The sequence below is a fragment of the Cyrtonyx montezumae genome, unplaced genomic scaffold (genome assembly GCF_038088225.1).
Source record: "Cyrtonyx montezumae isolate F1298 unplaced genomic scaffold, pur_monq_1.0 scaffold_7, whole genome shotgun sequence".
Taxonomy (NCBI): Eukaryota; Metazoa; Chordata; class Aves; order Galliformes; family Odontophoridae; genus Cyrtonyx; species Cyrtonyx montezumae.
In genome coordinates, this window is record NW_027072078.1 from 17,086,155 (window position 1) to 17,107,931 (window position 21,777).

General features: G+C 40.2%; 1 protein-coding gene across 1 annotated transcript; it reads left to right on the top strand.

The window, feature by feature from the left end:
* Positions 1 to 15,987: 15,987 nt before the first annotated feature.
* Positions 15,988 to 20,555, top strand: FAM237A (family with sequence similarity 237 member A). Its single transcript, XM_065751064.1, has 2 exons — positions 15,988 to 16,360; positions 20,327 to 20,555. The coding sequence occupies exons 1-2, from the start codon at positions 15,988 to 15,990 to the stop codon at positions 20,464 to 20,466; spliced, it is 513 nt and encodes a 170-aa protein (XP_065607136.1). The 3' UTR covers positions 20,467 to 20,555.
* Positions 20,556 to 21,777: the final 1,222 nt, after the last annotated feature.

Consider the following 21,777-nt stretch of genomic DNA (forward strand, 5'->3'; position numbering starts at 1 on the left):
TACTCAAGACCAAAAACAATTAAGATGTATAAATGCATAACTATGTATCAACTGTAAGTCTGAATTACTTTTTTTTTTGCTGATTTTGGCAGATTTTCTGTACTATAATGTAAGAAAGTAACACCGTCAAATTAATCACAGAAGTGCCAAGCTTCTTTTTTTTTTTTTTAACATTAGCCTTTTTTTCCTCAACTTGTCTAGAACCTGTGATATAAAATCTTCAATAAGCCTTAAAATACTTGCAAAACGTTAAAAGCTCAGAATAGCTTTTAATTCCCTTCTGCTTACCCAAAGCAACTTGCAAAGATAACTGATGTTTCTAACGCACTCCCTGTATCTCTGTGATGCATTCCACTTTTCCAAGTATAACGCAGATTCTATCTTTTGACACTTTGCTGCTGATAGCTAGTTTAAAATATGCAAAATCCATATAATTTCAGGGGGTTGTGTGTTGTAATTATTTAGATACACCTTGTGTACCACTGTCTTTCAGAAAAGCGCTGGGCTGCAGTACTGCTCCTGCAGTAAGCAGGCTACCTACATATGTCTGACATGAGAAAGATATGAAGAGAGCTAGTTTAGGACTCCCTAATAGGCCTGTGAGATCTGGCTCATCCTGTTTATCCTTACTTAAAAAAATACCTGGAGTAAATGATTTAAGTGAAGCAACCTAGAAACTTTATTGCTGCGACTGATAACCGGAATTAAAGACTTCTGCAATTTTGTATTTAAAGGTTAGATATTAGTAACTATGGAACTGAAGGTACACAATGTATTCCATCTAAAGTTAGCTTTAAGGGTTGGAACATTGGAAAAAACATTGGAAAAAATGCTGCAGATTTCCTGTGACTTAAAAAAAAAGTAATCTTTCTCATTTCAGTTATATTTCTTATGATAATGTTGAATCCAACAGTCTCACAAGAGAACTACGATGTATTGTTTTGGTTGACGGTCATTAATAAAAGTTTCTGAACAGCTTTAATAATCACATTAAACACTTAATACATTCTGAGTGAAAGGTGCTGCACACAGGTAGTCAATATTTATACACATTAAGTCATATTCTGAACAATTCCTACCTGACCTCAAGCAAACCAAAAATCCTTGCAAATATATCAATGCCCTATAAATTAGTTTGCTTGGGAACACAATTCCCAAATTTGTTGGAATTCTGCTGTAACCACAACGGAAATACTACGGTTACAAAAATTAACATCAATAAAATCAACTGGATGTATGTAAGCTACCTGTGTAATAAACCTTTGAGAATCATTTCACAAACAGCATTGTAAATGTGCGATGTGATGTTTTAAATCAGACCACAGTGGTCCCCAACTACTATGTACATACAGTCAGTGCTGGAGTAACTTTTTATTTACCCCAGCAGCTTCATAGGAATTATGATTTCTTGACTGAGTTTACACTCCACTCATCAGCTGTTGCCTGTACGTGGAAGAACGCGCTGGCTCTTTGCCCCACGTGTACAGAACACAAGTGATGATACAGCACAAAGCAGGTCGAGGCTGAAGTGCTTTCTGTGGCATTAGACAATAAAAGCTGTTGTAGCTAGATGCTCATTTTCTATGTCATGCCTTTGCTGTGCTTTGTAAAGTACACATGCATTTAATTTGTTCATCATGGTGTCATCAAAAGACACAGTCGGTAACGTCTGCAGTTCACCCACTGTATGTTTGCTGCATTATTTACCTATTCACTTGGACAAGAAACTGTGGTAACTGTACAGCTAATTCCAGTTTGCTGCATGCTCTCACTGAATGGATGTGATCCTCCTAAGAGAGAAGACTGCTAGGCAAATTAACAGATGTATAGGTGCATGCTAAAAGATTGCTTAAGGCTGGAGCCTAACAAATCTTTCTTTACTATGCAAAGATGGGTATTGCACAAATTTAGGACAAATGTCTGAGGAAATGCCATAGAATACTTGAAGTTATACTTTAAGCCTACTCAGTCATGTTTTATATTCATTATTGCTTCCACTAGTTTTCTTTCTTTTAAAAATTATTTGTAATTATTTTTTAAGTGCACAACTTGATGTTAGAAATCAGTTTTTGTTTGAATATTCATACTTTGTTGGCTGCTAGTCAATGGAAACTCAGTAGTCTTTGTTCTGCATCTTAGTGAGTATTAAAAAACTTCATGAACATGGAATGGAGGAGTTTTTAATTTTCATTTTTTTTCCTTATTTATTCCCTGTTGTTTTGTTTTTGTAAATGTATTTGCTCAAGATGTCATCACAGCTCTAGCAGGGGAAAATGACAGGAATTTAACCAAAGATCTCAGACTGTCCCACGTCACAGTGAGGTTCCCTGCCTGGCACCAGGGGCTGAGCAGAGCTGTGTCAGTCCCCTCTGCTGACTGCAGGGACGGGAACGAGACGTGTGGCAGCAGTTAGCGGAGGGGAGCCTTAAACATTCAGATTTGTGGAATGCAAAAAGTCCAAATGATGCAACTATTAAAAAAATTTTTTTGAAGGCCTTAATATACACTGTGGTCATCATTTTAGTGGATTTAGTGGAACTCAATTGCTGGTTTTGTTCTTTTGTTTTTCTCCCCATTATTATCAGACCTACTCTGCTTTCTCAGGCTCCAGACTAGAAAACAAGCTAGCCTTTGTCTCAGTTCTCCCAGAGATATATATGTGGAATTGGCATTTATTGGCATTCTGTATTGGCATGTAGAACTATAAATTAATGGATCCACTATCATTCACTTTTATTTCCTACCATTTGAACACAGAAGGATTTGTCTATAAACTGAATATTAGCATGCAAACATTTTGGCTATAATCACAGTGGACACGTTCCTTAAAACAGGAGTTAAGCCTTTTCTAAGATACAAATAAAAAAGCAAGAGTGTAGCATCACATATGCCTTTAACTTTACAAGATGACATAAATTGTAAAAAAAATTCAGGTCTTTCTTTCACTATTAGAGCAAGAGATACTGAAAAGCAACCTTCCTACATCCCTCACTATTTAAAACAAAATCAACGCTACAACAACTGGTCACATACATAGCAGAAAATCCCTCTTACTCCAAATGCACTTATTGCAGATTCCTACTGAAAAGAGGTTAAAAAAAAAAGGTGAAATATCAGAAACAATGGAGACTGGAAAATGAAGTTCAGTAACTAAAAAGTTTAGTAGTAGTGACACCAGACCCAACACTATTGAAAGCTAAAAGCCACAGGATCAGATCGATCTCAATACTGCACATTATAATTCCATACAGAGATCTATTGCAGGCAAAGCAGCACATGGCCAGATATTAGCAGGTGTGTTGGAAAAGTGATTCAGTCAAAGCATGCAACATGAGAATATAATGTGTCCTGTTAAGTACAAGGACCTCAGATGAGAGCAGAACAGACATTCACTTAATGCCTATTATAAAACTGAGCGACTTCACACTCCTGAAGGCAACGTAATTCAGAATGCTCAGCTGTACAGAAGCCCAGCAATCAGATGCCCGTCCATTTAATTATCATTAACATTTTCCTTTACAACAGCTTGTCAGAAGGGGGGGGAACACCTCTCATCTTACTACTGTTAGCATAGCAAGCTGTGCTGTAGCGTGCACTTTCTGAGCCAGCACAAGAGTTCCCCATCAAATCTGTTTAACTCAAAGCATGAAGCAATTAAGTGGTTTTTGTCCCTGTTTCACAAGCGTGGCTGTGCCCAGTCAGTACCCACGGTACAGCTGGGGATTTGTCACAGTCTCCCAGTACTTCCTTGTCCTGCCAATGGTCAGATTTGGTCCAATGCACTGACTGAGGGGAATTGCTCCCCTTTTAGGGACACACTTCTGTGACACTTCAGCACAAAGAGGCAGAAACCAGAACAGCAAGCCTGGTTGAAGACCAGTTCTCAGGCTTCACAAGCACAACACTGCAACACCTAAAAAATTCTAACTGTTCATGTCCTAGATGGACAGATTTCCTCAGTCATCGGACCAAAATTTATAAACTCTTGATTTGCTTTCAGGACCAAGAAGCAAGAATTTTTCACCTGCAATGTGTGTGACTGTTTATTGCTTGGAGTCCTGCACAAAAGTTGAACACGAAGTATGAGAGAAACGCAGCTTATTAAAACTCTGCTTTTAACTTAGAAGCAGGCATGAGTGCTTGGCCTGAGCGTTGCTTTGCCAACTGGCAGCACTTTGCCTGCACACGTTAGATCTGAGGTATAAATTTGAAAATTCGCTGTGAAACAGAATAGGCACTAACCTTAACAGCTCAGAACAGTTTTCCATTGATTTGGTCTTTGGACAGTTAAGATGAGTTTTTAAATAACTACTATACACCCAATCTTTAAAAGAGACTCTTCAATACATATTAGGATCCACGGAGCATTGAAATACAGCTCCAATTATTACACAAAAGCTTTACTATTCCCAGAAAGGAGCATTCAACATTCCAGAAAAACACACAGATCAACCACCAGTGTCCAATGCAGGCAACAACTTGCACTAAGGTGATGGGACCAGTACCAAATGGCACCTTTTGCTGTCAAGGCAAAAGAAGAGCCCAGAACGTGCTGGCAGAACACACCCCTGCTTTGTGTTGGTGCTTGTGCCAAGCTGTGGGGCAGGAGCATTAGGGACACAGAGTTCCCACCATCTATAGCACTTAAGGTTGGCAAAGCCTGAACATTCATCCTTAGAGCGGTCACACAAAGTATGCTTCCACTCATCTCTTCAGCTTATGCAAACAGAGATCCGTTTATCTTCCTAGCGAGAGTCTTATTTCTGAAATGTTCTTTGTAGCAGTGGTTTGCTCCAAAACAGACCAGTAACTACGTAATTAGAGAATGACTGAGCAGGACAACACTCGCAGTACCCTTAAGTAGTACAGATCAACCCTTGGAAGGAGAAAGCTCAAATCACTTTCATAAACAAGCACCACAGACTAAGCCTAAGTACTGCTCTTGTACATTTCTGTAGGCATTTGACATATTCTGGCCATCTGTTTCATCTCCAGACCTATTCCCTTGTTATATTACCCTTGGAGCGGGGCACATTGACAAAGAAATCAGATGAATGCAGACAAAGTGCACAAGCAAGCCTGTTTGTTCTGAAATCATTCATTTCTCCCCTATTTCCTTTCAGGTACATCCGAACCCTACGTTACTATTGCAAGACTTGTTCCATTTTGAAGTTACTGCTAACAATAACATAGTTTACAGACAATACATGCTTGACTGGGATTTCTGTGTAATGAAAAAGCATGAATAGTTCCAAGAAACTGGAACTATTATAGTACCCTCCACCATTTGCTAAAAGCTTCAGGAAATTAAAGATTTTTTAATAGTCCTTCGTTTAATGATGAGGCTTTGAACTCAAGACTCAGAAAACTGCATTATTCAAAAAAAAAAAAAAAAAAGAAACAATTCCCTTACATAGCAGAATTCCATCTGCATGCTGCTGGAACAGAGGGCTGGACAGATAGACAAAAAGATTCATACTTTGCATCAGTTTTCCTTCCTCTGACTTCGCTGAGTATTCTCCACCTCAAACAGAAGATCTCTAGGGCAAGAACCATCTTACTCAAACATGACCTTCAGCACCTAGACCAGAGGGCTCTAATTTATGCAGCTGCCCAAAATGGTTCTGACAAGCCTGCACTATGGTATTCGAAGTCATTTTTCACAGGGTAAGCTGCTCCTCAGACGTGCTTAATGAAGAATAGAACAGGAGAGAAAAGACCTCATTGAATCAGAGTAGAGTCTCTCCAAATGCTCAAGAGCTGATTTAAAGATAAACTTGCTACATAGAATTTCTGCTCTGGTGTCACCTTTGTGGTATACCTTCGAAAGCAGGTTTCAAAGGGTACACTTCTGAACAAAAAACAAAGCTTCCTTGTTTCACAAGCCTCCTTGGAGCAAACAGAGCCTACTAGGTAACAATAATAAAATCATTTAATTAAATAAATAATCTATCTGCCTCTGTCACAATGCTCCCTAAGGAATCTCAGGGTTAGGGAGATGTATGTACCTTATAACAGCCAAGAAACCCTAGGCTAGAACTGGCAACAAAACCGATTAATAAAGTGGATTGTTTGCTGGTTACAGCAGGTAACAAAGGAAAGCTGAAGACTCTGCTAGCCCATCTTTTTGCATGAAACAAGATATCCTCATTCTTCCCAGAGCCTCCCATGACTCCCTTCCTGGCCCTTAAAAGTTTGCTCCAGTTCACTCATGCAGACCAGTTCCCCAAACAGTCTCAAAGCCAAGCAGGCAGCCTCCCACCATCACACCTGACTGACCAGGAGAGTGATAGCTACCAAGCTGGCACACTTCCCAGCAGCATGGCAACCTCCTGGAATGCATTTCTGAGATGAAACATTGGACAGCCACTGTCACGTCCTTTACAAAGGTTATTTGCATTTAGCATCACGTGGCACCAATAACAATTTGAAAGAAATATATGGGGGCCGCTCTGAAAGTCATGCCTCCTATTTTATTCTTCTGGTGCACAATATCACAGGCAGATGTTGGTGGTATAGCAGTAGAAGTTGAACCTTCCCACCAATATTCCATTACATGTTGCTGTCTGAGAGATGGCAGCAGAGTGGCAGTCTGACAAAGTGGTGTCTGGCATGAAAATACATATGAAGCAAAGGTGTGTTACTGAACTCATCCATGAGGAAAAAATGGCACCCACTGACATACATCAGCACTTGCTAAACAGTTATGGAGACCAAACAGCATACGTGACTACAGTGAGGCAGAGGGTGGTGAGTTTCAGCAGTGGCAACAGCAGGTCACTTCTGCTGGTGCAGGGTTTTTTAATTATTATTATTTTATTTATTTGTTTGTTTATTTTTACAGGCACAGCATGCAGGCTCTTGTTCATCACTGGTGAAAATACACAGCTAATGGTGGTGACTGCATTGAAAAAAAACAGTATTTTGTAGCTAAGAATTTGCTCTATCAAATAGTGTTATTGTGCTCTTTGTTGTAGATTTTATGTAAATAAATAGAAGGCACTACTTTCAGATCAGCCTACACATTAGTTTTCTGACCAACGTTCCTTAGCTTGCACTTACAAAATAACCTGCTCTGGATGGCTTTTCAGAGTTTACATTAAATACACTTTCTACAAGGAATATCTTTTTCATGAATTAATTTATAGTCAGCATCAGCAAAGACGACACTTCAATATAGGACTAATACCACCTAAATTTGCTCTTGGGAAGATGCCCCAAACACACTTGTGGTGACAGAGCTGCTCAAATTTGACAGCTGGTGGATAAGATGACAGAACAAGCTTTTACTAAAGACAGATCTCTTAATAAGGAGCTACTGAATGCATGCTCCAGCCATTTGCACTACGGCTCCAACTTCCAGCGATTCAAAAGGCCTTCATAACCAGAGTCCCTTCACACTGATGGAACAGGATGAGAAGCTCAAGCAATACAAGTTAAACCTTCAAGTGTTACATATCACACAGTAAAAGAAAAAAAAGCATAGGAACACAACTGATAACAGTGACAAAGAGGGTGTATGGCAACTGCTGAGTCACAGCCTGAACCTCTGATTGAGTACCTGGAGAAAAGACCCGGTCGGTTCTGGGAGCACAGGTAAAGGCAATTCACCTGGGCAACCAGAAGGGGTGCAGCCAGGCTAAACCCCTCTTAGACCACATTTAAATGCTGACTGCCACAGAGGAAGGATCTCTTGTTGGAGAACCCTCCTCTGTGGAGTTTTCCCTTGCAAGCCTCAATCCTGAGAGCAAGTGAGCACTCTTTTTCCCTTCTTTTGTAACATCTACTTGATTGCACTGGACCTATTGCCATCATATCATTCCACAGGGAGACAAACAAAACAGGTTGAAGAGCTTGCGTTCCACACAGATAGTCACCTAGCATCAGATTTATCCAGCGAGGTCAAGAAACACAAGTTGTATAAAACTTATATGAGCTTGGACCCGATCTGCTTACATGAAGCACTACGAACAACACCAGCACACAGATTTGCATGCATGTTACTCCAAGTATTCAAGCAAGTACTGATTAGTAGCAACCAGAAACACACAAAGATATATAGAAGGCAAATACCACAAACACTTGCCTGTAACTCAAGGTATGTTCTAAACTCTAAGTGTCACAAAAGTCTAGACATACAAATAATCTTGGAATTAAACATGAAATTAGACTGTACAGTCTAGGATGCTTTAAAGATGGGGCTTAACAGCAATGAAAATATCGCTTTCAAAAATTACAAGCAAGAATACCTAGATACAAGGTACATCAGGAAAGAAATACCTGAATGTTGCCATTTTGAAATGGCTGAGGTGCAGCCAAAGGCAACTAATGATCTAATTCTGTAACTTGCCTTCAAGTAACTAGAAGGATAACAGAGCCAGGTTTTTCTTGATAGAGCTACACTGGGGCAAGAGAACAATAGACTAGGAAACTCAGCCTAAATAGCAGGAATAAAAGGGTCCACTGGAAGCATTGCAGTGCACTAGAACGGGTAGCCAGTGAGGCTCCTAAAATTTCACCTGTGAAGACCTTCAAGACTCAGCTGGAAAAAGACAACTGACGACCTGATGCTAATAACAGACATGCTTCAAGCCAAGTGTCCACACCACGACCTCTTGTCTCCTGCCCTTCCTGCGGGCCACTTCATCAGAGAATTGGGTCCAGAGGATCAGTGGGTGGGAGCAGTGTGGGGTTGAGAAACACATGGTGCTAGCTGATTCAATCCATCAGCTTGCATTGCAGGAGAAACTAGGGAATTGATCAGGAATGTGACTTCTAATAGCTTAAAAAGTAAGATACGGGGGATCCCAGCCTATGTCATTTGCTGACAGAGATGACAAATGTGTTCTCACGGATGCTCACAGGATACTTGCACTTAGATAAATGACAAGGCTGTATCCCCACTGTCCTTAGGCCTAGCCCTGATAATGGCTTTAAATAATAACTTTGTGAGACAGGGCAAAGAGTAAGCAACAAAGTCCCTGGTGTGATCTGCCATGACTGTACAAAACTGGAAGAGTGCTGCTGTATCCAGAGGACTCAGCTGAGCAGAAAGAATGAGATTACTGTGAAATCAAAGATAAGACATAACTCTGAGCAAAATGAGTTGGACATAAACAAAGAAAGCCCACAAATAAGACCAGTACTGCATTACATGCACCAGTAGTCAAGAGTCAACTTCCAGTAAAAATCCTAGGACAGGATAAAACCCACGCAGGGAATTTGACAGCTGGCTTTAGCTAGGACAGGTCACAGACTCAATTACAACAAGGCCCTCTACAACTTCAAAAAGGAAAATCTTCAGTAGTCACATAAACCATTTATTGCAAGCAACTTCCTTGGCACTTTGCTCTAGGGAGATAGAATTAGACATCTCTTTATAACTGTCTGCAAGTACAGATACACGGCCTTCTCAACTTGATTACAAATCATCTTCAGGCACTTCCTATTTCATGCAATGCTGCAGGTATAGTGGAACAGAACTCAGCAGGACACTATAGTATGCCCTTTATTCCTTAACTAGACTGGAAGATAAAGCATCTTTGTGATACTTGCATGCCCTAAACACAAGTTACCTTGCTGCACACATTGATAATCAACCAACCAGAGAAAGCACAGTCCTCTGTAAACAGTTTGTCTATGTGTATATACAGCAGGTATGTTTGATCACATTTTGAAAGTAGGTACAGGAAAGGAAAAAAAAAAAATCACTTGACATAGATATAAGCAATTCATTTGATGAAGAATTTTTTCACTGTTGACCTTTTTTTTTCCATTTACAGAATCTCAATCTCCTGCTAATATAGGCTCCTTACTATATGAATTTACAGCAGAAAAATTTTTTTTTTGAACAGCCACTCAACTTTTCAAACAAGTTCTGCATTCAGAGGCTTTCACTGTCCTTTACTAGGCTGTAGTGAAACTCTGTGTCCTGACTTGAAGCCCTCTAAATAACATTTTAAAAATTAATAAAAAATATTCACAAACAGACTTTGGATTGAGCATAAGTATTTCATTTCCAAGAAGCTCTTAGTTATTTTTGTCAGGGAGCCAATTTTTATCTACTGCTTAAAAGAGAATTTGCGAAGATGTAAGTGGGATTTAGATCCCCATTTTGCCTTTGAAGATTTTGAAAGAGAGCAGAGGACAAAGAAGTCTCTTCCATGTACTAAAAACCAACAGACCTTTGAGGGGAGGAAATCCAAAAGAATCACAAGTTTAGCATTTGCTGCCACTTGACTGGATTTCATACAAAAGTTTGGATAATAAGGAACCCAGAGAAGCAAAACATGAAACTTCAGATAAGAGTACTTCTTAATTTCTTATATGAGCAATGAAACATGTTGCTTTGAACATCATCTTATAAAATACAATATTGGCTTTACATGTGACTGCTCATAGAAACTACAGGCAAGGGATGCAGTGTGAGTATCATCATACTTTGCTGCCTGCCTCTTACGCTCATATATATATATATATATTTAATTACATTCAGCAATATCTGTATAAATGCTTCTATTACTCAAGTAACTATAAACCCTTGTCTGTTAGCTGTCAACACTAAACCACACTGAAGAGCTTGCAGGGAGCAAAAGCAAGAAGGGAACAGCACTATATGTAGTTGTTTATGCCCTTACTCCATTCAAAACAGAGATATCCATGAGATGCCACTCAATTATTCTTACCCCTTCTCCTATAGTCTAATCATTTTAGCTTATATTTTATTTTGGTATTTTTCCTGGGAGAAAAAAATTCTATAAAACATTATTTCTGTAGGGTTACAGGATCTGAAATACCTTTCAGCTATGCATTCAAGAAGAAACATTTCTTAATAAAAGTCACCTTTTGCAAATGACTCTGGATATGACCTACAGTCCATCTGAATTAAATCCAGTCATAAGATATGGAGATCCACTGAAGACATGAACATTGGCTGTCAGGGGAATACATTGTGATGTACAGGGAAATAAAGATTATTCATAGCCTAAAAAGGGCACAGAAAGCTTTACTGAGAGCTCATAGAAGGGTTTGCCATCTCATTCAATTCTGTTTCTTCTCCACTAGAAGTTTGAGGTGATGAATCCAATTAACAAAAGCATCTCTCCCAGAAATAGAATGTGAGTGCTCTGGTTCAGAGGGAACAGAACACAGCAGGCTCAGGAAGTATCTGTGGAGCCAAGTATTTTATCTGTAGCAGTATTTCCCTTGAGCAGTGACTCTCATTTCTCTGAGAACACCTAGTTCAGCACCCTTGAGTCTACCTGAAGGACTCTGAATGGAATGAAACAAGTCATTCTTGATCCAAAACTAGATAAAGCGCTCCCCAGAAGGGAACTCAATTTACTCACTTCTTAACAGTGAATCCATGAAGGTTCCAGCTTGGCAGAAACATATCAACATATCAACTCTGAAGAAACATTTTGACTTTTCCTTTACAGTTGCAGCCTTTTGCTTTATACTCCACAGCACAAATTATAGCCCTTGGAGTACTTCACCATAGACCCAGCAACAGCAAGCAAAAAACACTTCTATGGCACCTTAGCCCTGCACTAGTCTGGCCTCCAGTACCCAGGCCAAGCATAAACACGAGCAGACTCAGAACCTTTTCTACTTTGGAGCTGCCTTCAAGTTGCATCACAACACCCATGTCTTAACAGCAGTGCTTTCTATCTTCAGGTAACTAGTTCAACCCTCACACACAAAGGCTAGGAGAAACACACTTGTTACTCAACTCTTCTACTTGCTAATGGAGCTCCAGATAGCCCAAGGGCCTAAAGTCAGCTCCTACAGGACTGGCTTTAAAAATGCTTAAGGATCCTTTTATTCCTAGAACCTGAAAGAAGACAGGCTTCTGGAATAGCCTGTATTTTATAATAATACAAAGCAGAAATACTGGAGTTCCTTCATGGAATAAGGGACTTCCCTCTGCTGTTTCTCAAAGGCAGCATATTGCACTCTTCACTTCCTCTTGAAGTCTGTCAGCATATTTGGTGCTCAGTGTTTGGTGCTCCCCATTCCCTCATTCCTAACTCCATACTCCTTGAAAACATAAATGGAATATCTGGAAATTTGTCAAAGTCCTACATCACAGTTAACTACTGATTCAGGTCAAATGTTTCCTTGCTCCCCAGAAATTCCTTTTGCTTCTGTTAAAATGTAATACTATTTACACACCATTCACTCTCATATGGATTGAATAAGAAATAAAGCACCAGAAGAATAACTTTTTATTGTTATGGAGACATTGTAAAATCATGAGTTCGGAGAAGAACATGCTTCTTCGTTCATATTAACTAGATTCACAGAAATATGCAAATTATAAATTTACAGAGAAGTAACAAAAAAAAATCATTGTTTTAGGGCAACTTCTGAGCTGGTATAAACTAGTGTGGCCCCATTGACTTCAAAGATAAACCTAATGCCACTGAGACATGGGTACCTCGTGGAGAAAGGATTGTGGTTAAAAGCACAATGACAGAAGTGAGTTGCCAGTCAGTCTTGAAAAACTGTGCTGCTTCCCACCTGGTATGGATTGGTGCAGCTGCACTGACTTCAGACAGCCAGCAGCGTGCTGTAGACAGCACAGTCATGAAAAAGTGCGGTGTCACTTGCCCTATTTACTTCAGGTAGCTAGTGTTAGAACAAGTAATGCTGGACACCCACCAGTAGTGGGTCCTGGAGCCCCAGCTCTTTGTGCTGTGAGGTTTATGCATGTCATGGGACAGCTACAGCACACACACTGAACGTGGGTAGAGTTACCACTTGCAGAGCTGAGCACAGTAGACAGGGGATACAGCTGAGAAGCTCACAGAGAGGAAACACAACAGCAGTAGACCACATAACTATTAATTTGATGTGGAAAAAATGAAGCCTGAGTCCTGCCCTTTTGGAAGACACGCAGCCTGGGTGGCTCTACTTTACATAGACCTGTGTGAATTGAGTTTTAATGAGCAGCTCAGTTCTGTGGCTGCAGTTTATTTCTTTACTGGGATCTTTTCTGGTTCTCCACCTGGGTTCCCAGGAGAGCTGGACCTGCTGCTACACAACTGAGCCTGGTCCAGGCAACTGGAGCTCCAGTACGAGGACCCCCCTTTTTACCCTTGCCCCCTCAGTGCATCACTACTGGGGGAGGACAGGGCTGCCGCTCGGGCAAGTATCGGCTCAGGGACAGTTCACCGACAGTCTCTTCGGAGGGGCAGAGGAGCGGAGCACACCTTACAGCAGGGGCAGCTCCGCTAAGAGAAGCAGCTCATTTTCTCGCCGGGGGGAGGGAAGAAGCGCCGTGTGCTCTGAACAGCGGCCGGGGCTCCGGGGGTGGGGGCTTTTCCCCGAGCCCTGACGTAGAAAGTAAGCCGGGATGCCCGCCCCGGCTTCTTAAGGAGCGCGGCGGCGGGCACGGAGAGCGCCCTGCCCGGCCCTCCCTGCACGCCGGAGCGCCGAGGTAAGGGCTGCGGGCGGCAGCGGGCGGGGGGAGCGGGGCGGCAGGGCACGGCTGGGGGGGGGGAGCGACCGCGGGCAGTCCCCTCGCAATCTCTTCTATGCCACCGGCTGCGGCGTCTTTAAGCTCCGGGATCGAGTGAACGGTCCTAACTGGGAGCTCCAACCAAGGGGAACGATGATAACCATGAGCTAATTAACTTTTTTCCCTTTATTGTATGGTACTGTTCGTTACGCAGGTTGGAGGGGGTTGTGTGTCGGGGGGTCAGTTAGAGAGGAGAACAAAAGAGCCGCCAGGTGTAAACAGCACACACATGCAGAAGAAATTTATGGACAGACTGATCCTAATAGTTGGAGTGCAGAATACACCATGAGCATAGGTAAGGCACTAATGAAAACGGCTACTTCCTGAGCATCCCGCAGCTCCTGGCCATTGAAATAAATCCTGAGGCTTGCAGAAGGCTAGCTGAAATAAACTCTCCTCAACTTCAGCCAGCAAGCAAAGAGCAGCAGCGCTGGGTGCCGACCCTGCTCAGTGCTGCCCACACCACACCTCGCCTGGCACAGCCTCCCTGCTCCCTGCCTACATCAGCCCCTTTGGTTTTTTTTTTTTGCCTCTGAAGAGTCTCTCCTTGTCTTGCCCAGTTTTCTAGCTTAGAAAGCTTCCAAAAGGGAGTTGGAGAGGGGGGAGATGGGACAGAGAAAGTGAAGTAACCAATGGTATAGCCCATCCAAATGGCAGCTAATTGATTTTAGTGTAACTCCTTCACCTGAACTATTTGCGTTGTTTCTTTTAAGTTATTCTTAAGTTAGGTTTCTTTCAAGTTTTAGCTTAGTAAGCTTCTTTTTAAGAAAGTTAATTATGCCCCTCTAAAAAGAGAAAGTAAGCATATATATATCTTAGGTGGTGCATAGACACAGGTGCCTGATGTGCACTGGAAGGGCTCTGATGCACACTCTAGGAAGAATGGAGTAGCAACTCTCAGCTTGTCCTTAGATTTGCCTCTCAGAAAGCAATCTAAACCTGCCTTGAGCAGTAGGATACAGGGAAATGATGCTTCTGGAGATCTTGCTAGCACAAGATCAGTTCTGTTACTACCACAACTGTCCGAACAGCATGGGAAATGTATTTAAGGAAGAGGAGATAAGAACACAAGTTTTGTTTCCATGGCTGCCAAGTCAACTTTCCTCATGGGATCCTAATTCAAACTGAATACAGACTTTACTCTCCAACTGCTTACAGTTAAATACCTCCAAACTTCCCAGAACTTGACTATGGAACCATATGGGGCTAAAGAAGAACAACACTATCAGGACTAAAAATCACAGAAGAGTCCATTAGACCTGCAATAATATATGCTCAAAAGAGCAGCATAGCCTTCTCTGTTCTTGCACACAAGCTGCGTCCAGGCTACTTTCACACACATCATCCCACTGCATGCACACATCCTGCCTTTGACATCTTTCTTCACAAAGTAGAAAGATACTGCTTTTGTTTTTGATGAGCACTCATGGAAGAGTCACTAAGTTAAGCTGGTTAAGAGAGGTATCTTCTCCCTCCCCATTAATAGAAAAAAAACTTCAACCCCACACACAACCAGTTACCCTCTGCAAGCAATCAAAGACCACTTCATGTGTGCTGAGTTGTTGCCTTCAAACAGAATTGTTTGTCCTAAACACTGATCTCAGATGCTAGTTCTACAAACAGGATGTTCTCCACACACCATGATCTAAACTAAGAACAAACCCCAAACTTGTTCCACATCATAAATAACAATAGAAACACATTAGAAAATACGCAATAGAAGCAGGTACTGTAAATGAAATCTGATGGAGACTTTCTGTCCCCAAAAGATTATTATTTTCTGGATTTCTCCCTCTGTAGCTGCTGCTTGTGAAGTTTTACGGTGTGAAACAGACAATTGTCACTGATCTGTGATAATCATCTGCACATTTATATACATGAACATATATATGCTGTACAATGCAGATGTTGTACTATGGCTTTGCTGTACCCTCTTTTCAGAATCGTTCTGCATTTTAGCAGGTAAAAACCCCTGCTCAATGGTAGTGATCCAATCACCCATTAATTCATTAGAACACGCTTTCAACAGTTTTCTACCTGCACCTGCAGACCCCTGGGAGTCTGCAGACTATTTTAAAGTAGTTGGAGAAAAGCAAGACTTTACTGCAAAAAAGAATGGATCTTTACTGGAAAAGTTTAAGGATCCGCAAATCTGCCAAAAACTTTCAATACAAAGAACTTAGAGATAAAGGAGTTTATCACAGGGATCTCAGAACAATTGTAACAGTTTTAACACGTGCTTCTGCAGCACAGAATAATCCAGTTTCACTGTATTTATACAAGAAAGCATACCTGGATTTTTAAAGAACAGATAAACTATTATCAACATCTAGTGCCTTCTATGTAGTGCAAGGTACCAGGGCTTTTGTTCTTGAATCTAACAGTGATAAGCTTACGTTATTTTGGTTTTGCTATGTTTCAGTGACACAACAGATTTTGGTAACAGAGGGTGAATCCGCTGCAACATGAGGCTCACCTACTCTCTGCTAGTCATGGGAATGTTCTGTGTGACACCCTTCCTCTGCCATAGCCAAATTGATCCACTGGCTCTTGGGCGAGCAGACCCTCAGTGCTGGGAATCCTCCTCAGCTGTCTTACTGGAGATGAGGAAGCCTCGCATTTCTGACTCTGTCAGTGGCTTTTGGGACTTCATGATCTTCCTGAAATCATCAGAAAACTTGAAACATGGGGCTCTGTTCTGGGACCTGGCTCAGCTCTTCTGGGATATCTATGTGGACTGCGTGCTCTCCAGAACCCACGGCCTAGGAAGAAGACAGCTTGCAGAAACTCAACAGAAGATCACTACTCTACCTTCTCAGTTCACGGGGAGAAACCAAGGTTACTAACTCCTTTAATATGTCTCACAGGCAGTAAACAGAGTCTAGTAGGAAAGGAAGAAAATACAGTCTTACATTGCTGCGTGGTAATAGCAAACAGTTGACAGTGCTGCACAGCTCACCCACCAATCTGACACAAAACTATGCCAAAATTCAAAGCAATCACTGTAAAAATGTGATTTCCTAATAACGTAGATGTAAAAGCTGTCAGAGTTCCTTTTTATGTGAGTTGGGCAGAAAAGGCAGCAGGAGTAGAAAATAAAACATTAGAGGATTCAAACAAAGATAGCAGCTCAGCAACTGAGCAAAGATATTCTTCAGCACCAGCAATTTAACCAATGTTAAATTGACACAGACAGGTTAGTTCCAAGTTCCTCACTCTGAAAAGCACATTATTCCAGGAACAGTCACACTGGTGCTGCTGGGGAGAGCAGCACTCTTCCAGCAGAGGAGTAAGGATAGGTTCAATTGCCATTTAGTAGTCAACCACTACAGGTTTGTATTTCTAGGTAACTCGGTCCAACATGCAATGGGAACAAACCTAGCACTCAGGTGCAAGCAGGCTTTCAGACACAGGTACTGATTCAGGAAGAACAGGTTCTATGACACTGAAGTGCTGCAATTCCTAATCTCTAGGTTCTCTACCTGAGAGCAGAATCCACAAATTTAAAGTAGGCAGTAAGGCAAGAGCTGGTACGTCATAGTAGGATCCGCAAAAGGTCACCTGTCACTTAGCATCCCCATTCCCAATGGAAAGATACAGCATAGCTTTTCCTAAACCTCAGTCCTCTACAAGGATTCAGTTCTAATTGTGCTACCAGTAGGTGCATCCTTCCCTGGAAAATATCATCTTTCAGAAAGGGACAGTACTACTCTTTGAAAGGATTCAGATCCTTATCACCACTTCTAGATCAGTGTTTAAATTATTAGGATTTTGGGGTCAGTGTCCATAGAACAATAAAGAACCTTTCTGGGCAGTTACCTATCAGAGCGAAGAAGGGCCATGAAATTAGCATTTCCCTGCTCCAGTGACACTATACCACTGGACAGTCCAGCTCTTACTCACAGACCTTAACTTTCTGTGTGTGTGTGTGTGTGTGTGTGTGTGTGTGTGTGTTGGAACACAGGAAACAATAAGAAGGATCAAGAGGTCTTTACACCCATTACCTACAAAATGTATCTTAGCCATTAAGGTGGGAGATAGGAGCTGGGTTTGAATCAATCCCCCATAGTGAAGAGGAACTCATGCAGTAACAGTTTCTAAACTGAATCAAACAAACATTATCTCAAAGGAAACAAACCACTGTCCCAATCAGGCTAACGCACTTTTCTAGGTGCAAGCAGAATGTAGCTTTAGTATTGCTGCCTCATACATCTATTAAAAGCTATGAGAACCATCAAGCTAAAGCAGCAGATTAATTCTGTCATTTATTTTTTCCCCAGGATCACAGCTTTGAATTCTGTTGCCTAAGTTCCCTGAGCCTTTTATTTGCAACTGGTTCTTCATATCACACTTCGATTTTCATAAATAATTATTCCTCAAGACTAGCAGTCAAGATTAAGGGTAACAGCACGATGTCCTTTCAAGTACTAATTTTTTTTGTTTTGTGATTAATACCAACTTTTGTTTACTCTTACACAGAGGGTCTTAAGATATTACTGAATATTCACACTTAAAGAGAAACAAGAACTCACCCTCCTCTTCCCTCCCATCCACTGACCTCTTTGTTTTGTAAATTGCAACCAGCTGCTCTGGTTTCACTGTACAACTGATTATAATCAGTTGGAAGCAGTAGCTTATAGCATTATCAGACTAAATTTTATATCTTGAATGAGAGGTTAGATAGCTCCTCAAAGTCTCCCTGTTTCTTAACAAAGCCAGCTGTTTTAATCTTTGTAGTCCTTGACCCCACCACCTTGCTTAGTGAAAGCAGAAATCAATTGTTAATAACCACAGATATAAACTGCACCCTAGCAAGTGATGAGAAATAGAATTACCACCTATTATGTGTAAAGATACATACAAGCCTGTTTCCTTATCTCAAAGAGTAGCATTAACTGCATTTGATTGACCTTCTGTTCTTCATTCCACATCTACATGGACAGGTATGGATTGGTTTCAGTAGGCTAGTTTTAGAAGAGTCAACCAGTACTGTTACTTCTACAACTGTTGATAACTCTTTATTTGAAGTTTTTCCATCTTATACCTCTTAAGCATTTACAAGTGCAACTTTTTTTTTTTAATGGTAAATTGTCAGAAATCAGGAATGATCTGTAAATTATGTTCACTGTAGTTGAAGCACACTGAACTAGAAAAACAAGACAGAAGTGGACTTGGCACAGAAATGCTAGTGTTAAAGTATTATCACTGTCATCATATCAGATTGCTGAACTAGAAAATAAATCCCACGAGATCATTATGAAGACTGAGTAACACAGAACCATAAAATGCCCTGGGACAAAAGGGACCTTAAAGATCACCTAGTTTTACCTGCAAAGCCAAAGAAACTAGGAAAGTTCTTGGTAAAACTTTTAAGTAACAATGAACAGAACTGTTCTGCCACAACTAAGAAGCACCTCCATAGTTCTTCAAACTCTGCCCTCTGACAAATATCAAGTCTGATTGCATACTAAGATACTGGTAGAAGTAGCTCAGTTTCAGGCTTGCAGTTTTAAACACAATTTTCTGAAACAGCTCAGTTACCAACAGGTCTAGAGATACTCTAAACTCTACACAGTTCATAAAAAACGTAGCAAACAAACAAACAAAAAATCAAAATTGCTGTATTTGAGTTTCATGACAGACTACCTCCATCTGCTGAAAACCTACTTAAACTAACTGTATAAAAACTCCTTAGATAGTCTACAGAGAAGCACTAGTTACCTTTAAACTAAGCAGGGAAAACTAAGTTATTTGACCAACGTATCTTTAATCAACCATTCCCTTCCTTTCCCAAAACTCAAGCACTGCAAGAAAAAAAGGTTTCAAAAGAAAAACACTTCATATGTTACAACAGAGTAATTAGATACATCATAGTTACAACAACTTTCAATAAGCCAAATTAAAACTTTAAAAAAAACCACACAAGGAAAATAAAGCTTTTGTACTTACAGTAAATCCTTATGAAGATCTGCTGCACAAGACCCTCCTCAAGGAAACATGTAGCACAATGCCAGCATAAATAGTTGAAAATTATAAATTCAAAAAACTCTCTACCTAATTTTCTGCCTCTACTCTCCTCACCCAGCAGTCTCTATCTCATCACTCAAAGTGACCACAGCTGTACACACCTCCCTCACAGGTGCAAATAACTAGGCTCAGATGAGCTCTTGCACATAGCCTAGCTGCCAGGGACAAACACAGTTTGTTGCCCTAGTTCTGCTAGGGTGCTAAGGAGAGAACTATGGCAAAGTCTGATGTATTAAGTGTTTGAGGTCTGGTGAGTAAATGTATACTTTTTTAATAAGATACTTTTTCAGAAGACTATTACCTCTAAAATAAATAAAGCCACTCTGTTGGCTTTCGGAGATTATTGCTAAGAAAATATCCTGTAGTTCCTCAAGAAAATAATAAACTTGCTACTAAATAGCAAGAGAGATCTTGTTCATTGTGTAGAAAGGTTAACAATAAGCCAATGAGTTTGTAAGATTGAGTAGACTCCAATAAATAACTGCTCTAACTCCGCTAATTACAAGTGAAAAGATTTTATAGGAAAGCTAGAAAGAAAGGCCTGCGATGAAGGGGAAGACTAGAGCAGTTTGTCATTGAAAGGCAACTAGCAGATGAAAAGAGATAGCTATCACTAAAATGAGAGGTCTGGGGCCACAAAATGTAGTTACTACTGAAAATATTGAGAATGTAACAGCTGAAGATAGAGGAAACATGGATGTGGGAAACTGAGCATTCAGCAGCTCTTTGTCATTTTGAAATTAATTGCTTATATATTTTTTTAATATCATTTTTCAGGGATGTTCACTCATATTCAGAGGTCACCAATTCTGAGGAAGAAAGACTTATTTGAAGATGTAATAAAAAAGCACATGCATATGAGTAGATCTACATTACTTGGAAGAAACATTGGAGAGCTAGGGAGAAAGAGGAAATGACACATTTAATTCAAGATCTCTATTGGTAAATATATTTTTTAACTGTTTCTCTTTAATTTTTGCATTCAAAGTTGCACTGCTGTTAATTTACAGGTGGAAAAATGCTTGTAATTAATACTTTTTCTGATAAATTATAGGTTGTTGTTTCATTTTGTTTTTGTGTTTGTTTTTTTCTTAAGTGCCTATGAATTTAGTCTCCTTAATAAACTGTGTGGTTTATAAGCAGTTGCCTGCTTCAAACCATATGTATATGAGGCTTTTTGTGTTGCATGTGACCTACTCAAACTATTTTCTTTTGAGTGCCAAAGCAGGAAAAAAGTCCTCCAACAACACAGACAAACAGAGCAGGAACTTGCCCCAAACCTCTACCATCACCATTATTGTATCTGTAGCTGCACATGCATATAAAGCAACCACTGCTGAAAGACATCATCCTACTAAAGAAAAGTAGTACATATTTTTCTATTAAAAATATATCCCAAAGACACTTAAATTTACCAGCAAAAAGCAAAATGAAAGGTGTTAACAGGTGTCACCAGCTCCTCTGTTTGCTTTCATAGGATAGTTTTATGGTATATCCTTAGATTTCTAGTTATACAAGTGCTTATTAAAATGTAACGTTCTCACAAAGTATTTAAACAAAGGATTTCACATACATGACTTAAAATTGCTTTTTTCTTTTAGTTTGCAAGCTGTTTGCAACCAAGTCAGTTTTCTCTGACTGTTTTCAATCCCTCTTAATAGGGAACTTGATATAATTATGATATATTATATTGTTGATTATTATATTGTTGATATGCTGGATGTATGCAAATACAAAGTTCAGCTTTCTGGGCAAGTTCCATTTAGTTGCTCAATCAAGGTTTCTTTCCTTGAGCATATGGCAATATTTGTTCTTTCTTCACAAAATATCCAAATAAAAACTAATTTGCAGAAGCATTTTGGGTGTCCGGCAGCTTGTAGAAGTAAGTTCAAATAGAAAAAATGTGTAAATGAAATCTTGAAATGGCTACTGGACCTGAATAAAATAAATGTTAATCATCATTCCATTGGATGGAATACTGATTTTACAAAAGCAGACAGCAAACCTCAAGATGCCTACCAAATTCAGAGGGGCTGAATAAGTGCTTAAAGTTGAGCATTTAACAAATCATGAAAACATGCAATGGAGGAGGATCATGAAAGTAATGAGAGTACAGGAGCATGCCCCTGCTGCCTGTAAGAATGCTCTGCTACCATGTGGGAAGAAGGTAAGGGAAGTGATACAACAGATCTGCTCACTCTCATTTTACTGTTGTTATTTATCTAAAT